This window comes from Rhinatrema bivittatum, chromosome 7 (assembly GCF_901001135.1).
Source record: "Rhinatrema bivittatum chromosome 7, aRhiBiv1.1, whole genome shotgun sequence".
NCBI classification, from domain to species: Eukaryota; Metazoa; Chordata; class Amphibia; order Gymnophiona; family Rhinatrematidae; genus Rhinatrema; species Rhinatrema bivittatum.
The window spans coordinates 152,529,437-152,543,380 of NC_042621.1; the positions used below are offsets into that span (position 1 = coordinate 152,529,437).

Here is a 13,944-nt window from a genome sequence, read left to right on the forward strand (position 1 = left end):
GGCCCGGGAGGCGGAGCTTCCTAAGTGATGTCAGAGCATTGCTCTGAGGCTGCGCGTGGTTTCCTGTGCTAACGACTCTCCTCAGTCTGTTTTTCCGCACACGGGATCACACGCGGAGCCTCAGAAAAATCCAAAAAATAGAAGGAAAATCTGAAGAAAATAAAAGACCAAGACAAGGACGCTCCCAGACCTTCAGGATTCAAACCCTGCCTCTGCTATCGTTGTCTGGGACCAGACCACCCGCTCGAGTCGTGCCCTCATTGTGGTCGGATGTCGCCGAGGGCACGCTGACAGAGGAGGGAGAAGATGGAGCGTCTCCGGATCTCGAGGACCAGATCTTATGCCCATTCTTCCCCGGGGCCTAGCACAACTGTGCTGCCTCCCCAGAATCGAGTGGCCTCCATGGAACCTCCGACTGTGAAGCATCGCATGAGGTAAAAATCTAGCCTCCGGGAGTCTAGATCCCTCCCGCGAAAAAAGCAGACGCCGTCCGGAGTCGCGTGCGTTGGGGCGCATAGTGACACATACCTGGGAACCGGCCCATGCGTCGAAAGCAGCGACGCACGCCCAGCCAACACAGCGCCAGATGGATGTGACACAGGCTACCAAACCTACGGCGCCAGAGGATCCAACGCATCGACCAAGACCTTCTGAGTCGCCCTGGGTGCCTGACTACGACAGGTGCATTGGCCGACGCACCTTCTTCCGATGCATGGAACGACACCATCGCGGCTCGAAGAGCTGGCGCAGGTGCGGTGCGAAGCAACGGTGCTGACGCACCGAAGCAAGCCGACGAAAACCATGGCGCCATCGATGCACGACACGACGCCTTCAGCGTCACCACCAGGAACCAGTAAGAAAACTAAATCTCGCCCACATTCCCCAGAACACACTGGGACGTGGAATAAATCCCGTTTCCTACCGCTGGCTACAATATCGAAGACGTCCAGGGATGCACCCTTGACCCTAACACCCTCTTCACCAGCCTCCTCATCCAGATCAGACAGGGACGAAGGTCAAATTCAACTATCTTCGCCGTCTGTCTCCTCTGCCTCCTCGGCTCCTGTTTTCAGACTTATCCTTAGCTTCCAAACATCACTCCAGGGGTGACGTTCTGCAGGAACCCCCAGTGAAAAAACGCAAGGTGCGGGAAAAACTGCACACACGCGTGCCAGAGACTCAGCCACGAGATACAGATATCCTCTTGGCAGCCATTCCAGTGGGCAGACCACAAGTACCGGCTAGACCACTGATGCCACCAGCGACAAAGGACACTTTTGTCAATCTTTCTCTGGCATTATCGGGTTTCTTCGAAGTCATGAAATCCTCTTATCAGATGGGAAATTCCTCGCCCAGTACTGACCAGGAGTCTCCACAACCTTCAGAGCATTCGTCCCCGCAAAACACACATCCTCCATCCTCATGGGCCATCTTCTCCAGCCACGACACCAGCACCACCACCTCACCGGTCGGGTGCCCCAGTGTCGCCGGACCTGCAGCCCACATCACCGGATAGCTCAACAGGGTACCCCTCAGAACCTGGGGACGGACCGGAACTATACTCTCCTCCGGAAGACCTTACCTATCCAAAGGTTCTTGGAAAAGATAGGTTCGGTCCTCAACATCAACATTCAAAAGGTGCCAGATCCGAGATCGGCGACTTTAGATCTATTAAAGATTTTTGTCCTGCCGGCAGAGCCTACCTCTCTACCTCCACATGGGGTGCTAGACTCCATGCTGGAATGCTCCTGGGATACCCCTTTTCAGCTTCGAGGAAAACAGATCTAAAGTATAAAATGCAAAAATTACCCTACTATTTGACACCACAACTACCCCATGCATCCCTGGTAGTTGAATCGGCAATGGAGAGAGCTAGGAAATCCAGGTTACACTCAGCTACCCCTCCGGGCAGAGATCTTCATTCACTGGATGAATTTGCGAAGTGCACATTCCAGCCGTCAATGCTGGCCGCCCGCATTAACCATCACCAATTCTATATCATCCAATACCTCTACGAGTGTGTACAACTGATGAAAGTAAGCTCGGACCTTGTACATTCAATTGGGGACATTAATCATGTACAAGACCTGGAAGAGGGCATCCGCCATTTGTTGCGCACTGTCTATGAAGGGTCTGAGACCTCCTCACGCGCCTCCGCAGCTGCCATTGAGGTGCGACGTATGGCGTGGCTGCGGGCCAGCTCCATTAGAGAAGATGTCCATAAGAAATTGGCCAATTTACCATGTAAAGGAGACAATTTGTTTGGGACCCGTTTCCAGGAAACTGTGGCCCAGCTAAAGGAGCAGTCTGTGGCTGTACAATCGCTGGCCACTCCTCAATCCTACTGTGCAACACGCCGCTACCCCACACTACCTCGCAGACAGATCTTCCAGCGCCGGCCTTATAGGCCATATGCTTTGTACCGTCCCCCACCTTATCGGCAGACTTCCCGTCCGCAGAATCAACAAAACCAAAACAGTCGAGGACGACCCCGGGGCCAGCGCCCACAAACAACCTGCTGCCCCAGCCAAGACTAACCCATCTTTTTGAGCGTTGCCCTGCCACCACCGCAACAGGTGCTAGCGGGAGGTATCATGGCACGCATCCGGGAATGGGAGAAGATCACCAACGACCAATGAGTACTAGACATTGTTCGACACAGGTACAGAATTCATTTCCACTCTTCCCCCCCCCCCCCCCGCTCCCTCATTCAGTGCCCAGGGGGTCCAGACCCCATCAAAACTGCTTGGAGCAGGAGGTGACGGCGTTATTACAACAGCAGGCGATTCGTCGCATCCCTCCGACAGAATATCTCTTGGTATTCCACTCCCCTTACTTCCTAATTCCAAAGAAATCCAGGGACCTTCATCCAATCTTGGACCTCAGTTAACTGAACAAGTTCATAGTCAAGGAAAAGTTCAAAATGCTATCTCAAATCTCTGCTACCCTGGATCCAACCCCAAGCCTGGATGTGCTCCATAGACCTCAAGGATGCATACACACATTCTTATGCATCCTTCCTCCTGGCGATACCTGTCTTTCCAAGTCCATGGCCAATACTTCCAAGTCCTTTGGCCTGTCAACAGCACCCAGGGTGTTCACCAAATGTATGGCATGGTGGTGGCGTTCCTCCGCCAGAGGGGGATCATGATATTTCCTTACCTAGACTAGCTGTTGGTAGCCGCCAGTCCAGACACGCTTCAGCAACATCTCCAACATACAATTCAATGCATAGACAAGTTGGGATTGATCATCAACTATCAGAAGTCCAACTTACACCTGGCACAAACCATACAGTTCATAGGAGCTCAGTTGGACACAATCAAATACAAAGTTTTTCTGCCAGCCAACAGAAAACGAAACATGCGACTCCTTTTCCGCAGCCTGAAGTCGACAGTGTCGCCGATGGCACATCAAGTCTTACAAGCCTTGGGACATATGGCTGCCTCGATCCACGCAGTCTCCAACATGAGACTCTGCGTGTAACACCTCCAATGGGGTCTCAAACAGCAGTGGAAACAACATTCTCAACCACTACATTGGAAAGTGTCCTTGACAAAAACCATGACGACAGACTTAGATTGGTGGTTGCGAAAACCAACACTCACCAAGGGAGCTCCTTTCACTCTCCTACCACACAATGCGGTCCTAACCACAGATGCCTCCCACAAAGGTTGGGGGGCCCACCGACAACCTCCAGACACAAGGCCTCTAGGTCACAGCGCGAACAATCTCTTCACATCAATCTTTTGGAATTGAGAGCCATCTGATATGCTCTACGCACCTTTGTCTCTCACCTCCAAGGCCATCGGGTGATGGTATTCATGGACAAACAGGTGGCCTTGTTTTATACCAACAAACAGGGGGGGGGGTTTCAGGCTCCTGGACTCTGTGCCATGAAGCCCTCACCCTCCTGCAATGGTCCATCCACCACTCCAACTATAAGCCACTTACTTGCCGGGAATCGTGAATACTCAAGCTGACCGGCTGAGTCGGATATTCCATCCACACGAATGATCCCTCGACGAGGTAGCCGAGACCATCTTCCAAAGATGGGGTCGTCCGTCCATAGATCTTTTCGCCATAGAGCACAACAGGAAAGTACATCGCTTCTGCTCTGTGGGGCCGACTCCACACAGGGTTGCTCAGGACGCTTTCCTCATTCCATGGACGGAGCCCCTGATGTACGCATTCCCCCCCCAATTCCCCTCATCACAAAGACCCTACAAAAGTGCATGAGGGACAAGGCACAATTGATCCTCATGGCACCAGCATGGCCACGCCAACCATGGTACGCACACCTACACCTGTCGGCGGACACGCCGTACAGACTCCCAATCAAGAAAACCTACTGTCCCAGGACGATGGGTCTCTCCTCCACCCGTTGCACACCCGTTGCACTCCTCTCTGCATCTCACGGCTTGGAAGTTGAATGGCACCTTCTATCGGAACAAGGCTTCTCCATCACAGTTCAGGAGGTAATCTTAGCAGCTCGCAAGCCGTCCACGAGGAAAAACTATCACTTCAAATGGAAATGCTCAACCACGTGGTGTGACTCCAGGAAGGTTGACCTATTTACCTGTACGCCAGAAACCTTGCTGGACTACTTACACACATTGTATATGGCTGGTCTTGCTACAGCTTCAGTCAGAGTCCACCTTAGTGCGATTGCAGCGTTTCACCGACTGCATAATGGCCAACCCATCCGATGGTCTCTCGATTCGTAAAAGGCCTCACACACCTTCGGCCCCCAGTATCCAAACCACCGGTTCCCTGGAATCTAAACTTAGTTCTTGAACTGATGGTCTCGCCCTTCGAACCAATGGAATCCACGCATCCAAAATACCTCACCTGGAAGGTGGTCTTCCTGACTGCAGTAACATCGGCACGATGAGTTAGCGAATTACAAGCACTGGTACATTACAGTCCATACCTCCAATTCTACCACCATAAGGTACTCTTACAGACACACCTCTCGTTTCTGCCGAAGATAGTCTCCCAATTTCATCTCAACCAATCCATTGAATTACCGACTTTTTATCCAAAACCTCACAAGAATGACAGAGGTTGCTACATACCCTGGACTGCAAGACAGCACTTGCCTACTATAAACAGAGGACCCACTCGCCCAACAGGGCATCACAACTCTTCGTTTCTTTCAACCCGAATGCCCCAGGCCTTCTGGTAACCAAATGCACCATCTCTAGCTGGATCACCCAGTGTATACAATTCTGTCATAATAAACGTCATTCGACCTTGCCATCTCGGCCCACGGCTCAAACAAGAGCAGTGGCAGCCTTCATTGCCCATCTGCGCCACATTCCACCAGAAGACCTTTGCAAAGCAGCCACGTGGGCTTCTCTTCACATGTTCACTTCTTATTACTGTCTCGACCAACAGAAGGCAGACAATGCAAAGTTTGATAAAACCCTTCTACAATCTTTGTCCATGAACTCCATGAGGTCGATTCACCTAACCTTCACCACGCTGTATAAGACAATACCTATAACCTGTTCGTCAGCATGCTGGGAGCTTAGGACTCCCATGACAGCATGGCTAATTCAGCCCTGCTATCGACAGGGAAAAGCAAGTTTGCTTACCGTAAACTGTGTTTCCGTAGATAGCAGGATGAATTAGCCATGCTGACCCAGCCACCTCCCTGATCAGTCGACATCAACTCTACAACCACATTTGCTTTATCACAGACTGAGGAGAATCATTATCAGCACAGGAATCCATGTGCAGCCTCAGAGCAAAGCTCTGACATCACTTAGAAAGCTCTGCCTCCTGGGCCTGACCTTGGCTAAATTCATCCTATCTACGGAAACACCGTTTACGGTAAGCAAATTTGCTTTTATCTGGTGATTGTGCTGATTGTTTTAAATAGTTCATGGTGGTTGTAATCCACCATGAACAGTCTTTAGTGAAATGGCAGACTAAGTATTGTGATAAAATCAATCACTGGCACGTATCTAGATGCTGCAATGATGCATTCAAGATATTTTATGCTGTTTTTGCTGGTGTGAGTGATGCAGTGACAGTCTGATTTAGGTTTGTGCTTTGACAGCTTATTTTGTTTGTGTCAAGCAGGCTCTATTAGAATTACTTTTATTTATATTACTGTATGTGTTTATCAATTATGGCTGATAATTTGTATGTCGACCAGGGCCATCGTATGGGCAACTCAATGTTTAACAAACATGTGAAGTCTGCTCACTTGGCACTTTCCACAGAAACTGTTCCCGATAACACCTGATAGCTTTGAAAACTTACACACACCTGTTTGTTCTGGCATTTTCCTTTGATTATATAATCAGAATTTTATCTCTGAACTGTATTGTATATTATCGTGCATTTTTACTATATGTATTTTATATGTTAGCTGCATATATTTAATATGCTTTAGAACAGGCAGAAGATATTCTTACAAAACATTTTTAAACACTGAAAATGAGTATAGGCTTGATGTTTATATTTCTAAAGAGTGCACTGTGCTAGAATCTAAACAGCTCTTAGCACATTGGGGGGGGGGGGGGGGGAAGCACAGAAGAACAAGCCCTATCAGGATGCAAAATCTTTCAAATAAAATTTTGCTCCTTCTGGGGCCAACACTGTCAGAATATCTGCACTTCATTGGTCCCACTCATCCATATTTATGCAGAGAATCTTGCATTTTAGATTACAAAAATCTCAGCCCCTGTCATACTTTAAGTAGAATGTTAAACATAAAAGAGAACAAAATAAAGCCCCAGATTACTTCTACCAGACTTTGTGACTGAAGAGCCATTAAAACGTCAGCCATGCACCAGAGTACAGTAATTACTAAAATTACTGTATGGGAAAGATATGAATATTCAGGCCAGTTAATGATGCTGCCATAAGGCACTAAGAGGGAACAGATTTTTCTGCAAGGCTTTAATGTTACAAGTTCTATAGGGAACCTATGATAAGCGGTACCCTGAAATCTCTTCCTGTCTACTAAATCCTAGCATATTTCTTCTTACTAGTGCATGCCTGGCAGCCACTCTTGGAAAATGTCCAGAATGCTTATTTTATCAAATGCAAATAAAGCTGCATGCCATAAGATAATTAGGCCTCTATCCTATTCATTAAAACAAGAGAATTCCAAGAAAACAGAGTATGCTTGCAAGACAGCTGCCCCAACCCTGTGACAGGAAGGCTCCATTTATAATACCTCCTTTTCAGTGTGGCCCTGCCAGCATTTGAAGTAGGGAGTCTATTCAATCAGATCAGAGGGCAAGGATCTGGCAGAACTGAATGTACAGACACCGGTTTCCAAGTTACCAGGATGCTTCTACTGTCTAAACCTTTGGGAAAACTATACATTGATGAGCTATACTGGATAAGCAGGTCAGAAAGTTACAAATTCAATCAGGGTAAGTGGACTGGTCAGTGGGCTGTTGCATAACTAAAGTGGGTTAGAATACTCTGAAAAGGATATGAAATAGTGATCTGCAAATAGCTGAAGCATTTACACAATTTCATTTGAGTGCATGTCACATAGGGACACAGTGGAATCAACTTAGCAGTCCTAGAAATAAGAGTTACAGCCTCTTCAAAGCAGTTACATCTAGCTACTGCAGCTTTGCCAAACCCTTAAATCTGCTCCTCTCCAGATTCCTGAAAACTACCTACCCTTTACAAGTTACACAAGTGAAAATTACCACAATTAAATTTGAAACATGAATGAACTGGCACAAAGCATTGAAACGTTTTCCTCTTAGTTCAATCCATAAAGCAAGATGCATAAGAGGTGCACAAATAGTGAAAGTTTGCCCACATTTACATTTTTTTTTAAATGTATTGGTCGCCTAACATAGGAAAAGGCCTAGGTGACCTACAGTAAAAATTCATAAAAATCACAGACAACATAAAAATAGCTTACTGCAGGAACCTTTGATAAGGAAGCTAAAAACTAACCCTACCCCACCTCCCATAACATCCAATATTATCACCTTAATTCTTTATCACTTCACCATGTGCCAAATGCAAACCAAAGGACCCTGCAACATCTTTCAGGTAACCTTTTTACCTCCATGAACAAAAAGCACAGGGCACCCACTAAGGCTGGGGGAGGGAGAAGGCTTTCATCACCTTCAGGGAGGAGATTCTTTGAAGGTTGAGCTCTTTCCAGTGAAAGTATTTATATATACACCTGCCTCACAAAAAAATCCCACAAAACTTTAACAAGGATTCAAAATATGAAGCTCGTATGCTTCAAGTAGAATTACATTTTGGGTCACAATACACTATCACACTGAAACCAAAGCAATCTGACCTGATTTAAAACACAGTCTTAGTGTTATCAACTTGAACTGAAGTCCAAAACACCCACAGGGAAACATCGAAATCATCAAAAGCTGCCACAATAGGACCACATTTCATGAACAAAGCTCATCTCAGGGGGATGTTGTACTACAAATAGGATGAAGTGACACATGATCTAGAAAAGTGGCGAGGAGATAGGTTTATGGAAGTTGTGCTGGTCCCTTACACATGTTTTCTCGTGCTTTCCTTGGCTCTAGCAGAATTTGATTACACCTTGGAGGCTTGTTTGTAGCACAAGATCCCCTTCAGACAGATCTCACAGCTGAAACAAAGTCACATCTAGGCTCTTGATACAAATATTTGTATGAAGGAGGGGGGGAGGGGGGGCTTTGTGCTTCAGTTTTAACAAATTGACACATTATGAGCCAATCCAGCTAAAAACTAAAAAAAACTGTGCCTGAAGATTGACATTTTCATTACCAAATGTTACTGAAAAGAAAAATACTCCTAGACATTCATAGAAACAGGTACATGATCCTACTGCAAAACCTGTGCATACTTACAGTGTGTCCTATGGTATTGGCATAGGTGTCTGCTATCCAGGACATCTCTCTCTCACCTGTGCTCATGTCAGGAGCAGGTACATCTATACCAGGCCCTGTTGAGACAAGAAGCAATGTTTATCAAGACCAGCACTAATATTAAAATGACACTGTTTGAAAGGTTCTCGTGCTCTTATGAATCAGCAACACATTTTAGTAAGAATGCTACATTTTTATACCAGAGCTCAATTATTCTAATAAGCCATCTGAAATACATAACTAGCAAAGTCATTGTTAATAGCATTATCTTTACTTACAGTTCAGAATTTGGGATGCCTGAACCCCAAGTGGTAATCTCTCAATCTGCATATCTCCTAATCAAACTAACCCTGATAATACATAGCCAAGAGATTCCATCATACCATTCTCCAAGTATCACCTTACTCTGCTATAAAAGTGGCTAAGAAGTACTGAACAGTAAACTATGCATAAAAAGTCCTGTTCAAGGTGATCATATTCCTAATTCACCATATATAGGCATTGAGATTTCACTCAAAATCTGTTCTGAAGTATGCTGTGAAAATTTAGTTTTAATATCCTTCATATACACAGAGACACTGCTTGGTCTGAGCAGAAATGCTGGCAAATGCAATGGACGCTGTCATCAAACGTAGGCAACACTTGGGTGGCAGAATTACTGAAGATGTGTGCACATTCACTCTAAAGATAAGCGATTTTAATTCCAATATATAAGAAGTTGTAAAAAAAAGAAACTCATACAACCAATGAATACCTCACAGTCTTAAGACTGAAGACACCCCACTAATGTCTACATGAAGGTCATTCAAAACTAAATTCTCGCATTGGTTTATTTCAGTACAGATATTGAGTGAAGTCTTAGTGCCCATATGGTGAATTAGGAAAAACACTAAACTATGACAGATATCCTTGAACAAGAAATAACTAGATGATCCTTTGGATAGCCAGAAACTACCAAAACCTTATAATTTGAAAAATTACAATCCTATTAAATGCAAGTGACACTGAAAATTTACTTTACAGTTCACATGGTATGGAATTTGACTTATGTAAGGTAAAATTTAATTTCTATTCCTTGAATCCTGCCAGTCCAGCCCTCAACATGTGCGTTATCACCACCTGCAGCAGATGGAAATGGAGAAACTGTTTACCAACATCATCCCTAGTATATGAGCTGGCACAACAGAATGACTAGTATACTCATTGTCAAAGCAACAAACTACTCAGAAAGAATACCTTACATCTCATTTGCCAACTGGCCAGTCCAAACATACCCCCATTGTTTTAACTTCACCAGGCTTTTGAACAGGTCAAAGGAGGAAATCCACAAAGAAATAGGTAACAATTCCAAAACTCTGGAAGCCCAAACAATCCCAAAAGGTAAACTGAGAAGACATCAATCTGGATTGCACAGAATTCAAAGAAAATTGACAGACTTAAATTTCACCTTCGTTATTTTGCCAGACCAGTCATGGGAAGTACTCAAATCCCCTTAGACTGGGTGAGAGGAGGCCCAGACTGCTCTCATAACATCTGCTCCAAACACATCCATCCTGTAATGTGTAGACAAGGAATGCATGGAGGCCCAAGTCCTAATGAAATGAGCTTAGGGCTATCAGCACTGGCATGCCTTTGCAGATATACATGGAAGCCACTGCTTCCTTGATCCAATGATCAATGGAATTTTTCACATCAGCTTTTCCCTGCTGTAGGCTACTGATCACCACAAAGAATACATCAGCCTTACAAAATTAACATGTGACCTGTAAAAAGCACAACAGCACCCTTTGAACTTCCAGATGAAAACCTCTCACCTTCAGCATCAGTAGCCTTCCAGAAGGTTGGATGAGTGATTCAGATGAAAATCACTACACCTATTGGCAAAAAGGCAGGTAACAGCTGAAAAGTAACTTTCTTTTCCAAAATGTCCAAATAAGGCTCCCTTCAGAAAAAAAACCTGTACCTCAAATACATCTTACAGATGTAATCACAAGCAGAAAAGCCATCTGCAGGGCAAAATGCTTCAGAGAAGTTACTTTGAGCCAATTAAAAAGGACCAACAAAAAAAAAATGTCATTACCAAACAGATCCCAGTATGGTAGACATTGAACCTGAATGGAGGATGAATGGGCTTAACGTCTCTCAGAAGACATCCTATATCGAGATGAGCTGCTACTGAAAGACCTCAGATCTGGCCCCTGTAGAAAACTAGAGCAGCAACCTACACTAAGAAAATTCAAACCTCTGCACACCAAAGCCTGCAGCAAAAGGCCAGCAATCTCAAAGAACTGTAAGAAAACCTCAACATTTCAGTTGTAGGAAGCCCAGATAACCAAATTACCCTGCACTGGAAATTGAGGTCTTACATGTCTCTACCAGGACATCCACACTGAAGCTTCAAAAATACTTCTCCAAGACTTCCTACCAGAGAGAGTGCAGCTTTATCATCTTTCCCAGCTTTCAGAAAGGCCTACCCGGAAACCAACCAAACCTAAACATTTCCACATAATCTACCCCGAAACCAACCAAACCTATACATTTCCACATAATCCCCCCCCCCCACTCAGATTCCCAGCCTCCATCCCCCCCACCCCACCCGCCCTTTTCCCCCCCCCTCCTAAGGCTTTCCCTTTTTTTCCCTTTTTTCCCCCTCCTTAGGCCTTTTTTCCCCCCCTCCCAAGGCTTTCCCTTTCGCCTCTCCTTGCCCGCCCTTCCCCTTTTATCTTCCTACAATTTTACAAAATTGTTCAATTTAGTCCGATATAATCAATCCTATGCTAATTGTCACTAATGTAAATATTCCTTTTTCTGTAAATAAGTTCCTTTTATTTCTTATGTTAACGGTTGTTTTTTATACTCTCACTCATGCTACCTATCTTTCCCTCTCTTTTTCCTGTCTCCCTTACCCCCCCCCCCCCTTTCTGGCCTGCTCCCATCCCCCGGCCCCCTGTTCATTGTAATTTCCTCCTTTAACTGAGTTACTTGTAAACCGGCGTGATGTGCCTCACGAACGTCGGTATATTAAAAGTTGTTAAATAAAATAAATAAATAAAAATAAGTCCTGTCTCAAGGTGGTCCCATTCATCACTATTTACATATATATAAAACACCTAAATAAATTATTTCCTTGATGGTCCTATGAAAAGGAAAGGATCTAGGAAACTTACAAGTAACCTCCAAGATAAGAGCCCCTTCTACCTTGGACTCCTCAGGCTATTGCTCTGAAATTCTCAAGATCACCACCTAGGAAATTAAGAAGGCCAATTCCTTCTTAAAGAACCACCTCCTTCCTGAAGGATCAATGAATCCTCCCCTCTCATTCCTCCTATAGAAGTCCCACTTCTCCAGAAACCAGAGAACCTTCCAGACTGTGCCCCAGAGATTTGTTCAGCCAACTTCTTACTCTGAGAAAGGACCCTTGTCCTAGGAAGAAAAAAAAAGGAAATTATATCATTTCCCCCCTCCCCCAAAGAGAAGAAATGCTCAGAACAACCCAGATGCCCTGCATTAGGAAAGCTTGACACATTAATAAAATTAATCCTTAAGAAGAGGGAACCGAAGGGGTGAAAGTCACCCCCTCAGAGAACAGGGCTGGGTGATTCCCTATTTGAAGGAGAAACTGACCGATCTCAAAGTTCCACAGGATCCCTAACCTGGCTTTCTAAAATGGCCACAGGACCAAAATCATTCCCGGCCCAAACTAAAAATGGCAGCTGCTACATGGTCAACTGCCCAGATCCTTTTACTTGATTCAGGGAGATCTGACCACCAGGATCTCATGGGAATCATAGGACATACAAGACTCCCTCCATCACTCAGCAAGCAGGAGCCAGGCGTGCTACTCTGAGCACACAAAACTGAAAAATCTTACCTATGGACACTAAAAAGGGAGAAAGACTATAGGGACTGCAGAAATGATTCCTACCTTTTCTGCAGGGAACCTCTGAGAAAAAAAAAAAAGCAGGAGGAGACTGAAAATCCACAACAGGTAGACTCTGCAGAAAGGAAACAGAGGCGTCTCCACATGGATGCATGGTATCATGTCTGCATGCACATTCCCAGTGGGGAACCAAAAAAAAAAAGTTCCAGGCAGGGGTCCATCAGGAGGATATCACCCATTTGTGAGAATTGCCATCCTACTTGTCCTCTGACAAAAAAAGGTTTTATCAAATAGCTACAGCTAAAAAGACATTCAGACTGTTGGTCAGTATCCTGCACCATTTACTTTGCTTTAAAAACTACAAAAGCACATAGCAGTGGAGTAGATTTAATGGTGTGCTTTAGAAAAATATCCCTTATAGAAATCTGAAGTTGAAGTTTTTCCAAGTATAGCTTTACACCATTTCAATCCTTCCCTCCATCTTTCTTATCCCCTGCCTGCAGGGAGTTGCATCCTTAGGAAGGAGACCACAGTCAGGCTTGGACATTGCCATAGTGAAGTTCCCCCTTTTGACAATTATGGTCCAACAGCTCTTTTTATGAAGTTACTGGGCTTCTGAGCACAGCCTAAAAAGTAATCAACTTAATATAGGTGCGTTTTTAAAAAGCTGGTATGTGGCAGCAAGTGTGACTCAGACGTTAAGTACACAATACCAAGGGCAATACAGAAAGCTAAACATTAAAAGTTTTGAGAAGCTGTGTTGAATTATTTTAATCTCGAGTCTCAGTACATTAGAACTACTATGACACCACACTTCTCCCCAAAATTTGCTGCCTTAAATACATTTACAGTAAACCAGTCGTCTCATTCTGCCTGCGGAACTAGATTTGTTAGTGCGCTCAGAGGAAAGGAAAAAAAATATGTACCACAGTTTCCTTTAATACAATTTAATTTGACTCAGCTCTGAACAGGATCTCTTAAACTGAAGGGTGGATCCTATTTTCCTTTCCTCTGCTTCCTCCAAAACGTTGCCAGCAGCAGCCTGGGATTTTATACCAAGTGAGAAAACTGCTTACTGCTATTATTCTGCTATCAGGTAATCCCTTTGAACAGACTGTTTCATCTGCTCTATTTATCAGGCCGATGCAATAAGGTGTTCACGAGAATGGTCTGTTTTACCCATGGTCGTGTGCG

At 44.9% G+C, this 13,944-nt stretch overlaps 1 protein-coding gene across 1 annotated transcript in view; it reads right to left on the reverse strand.

The window, feature by feature from the left end:
• GLUD1 (glutamate dehydrogenase 1) overlaps positions 1-13,944 on the reverse strand; it is a 155,488-nt gene that overhangs the window by 74,902 nt on the left and 66,642 nt on the right. Inside the window, exon 5 of the mRNA XM_029609429.1 lies at positions 8,853-8,947. Within this exon, the coding sequence (XP_029465289.1) occupies positions 8,853-8,947 (95 nt within the window). The remainder of the gene's footprint in view (positions 1-8,852; positions 8,948-13,944) is intronic.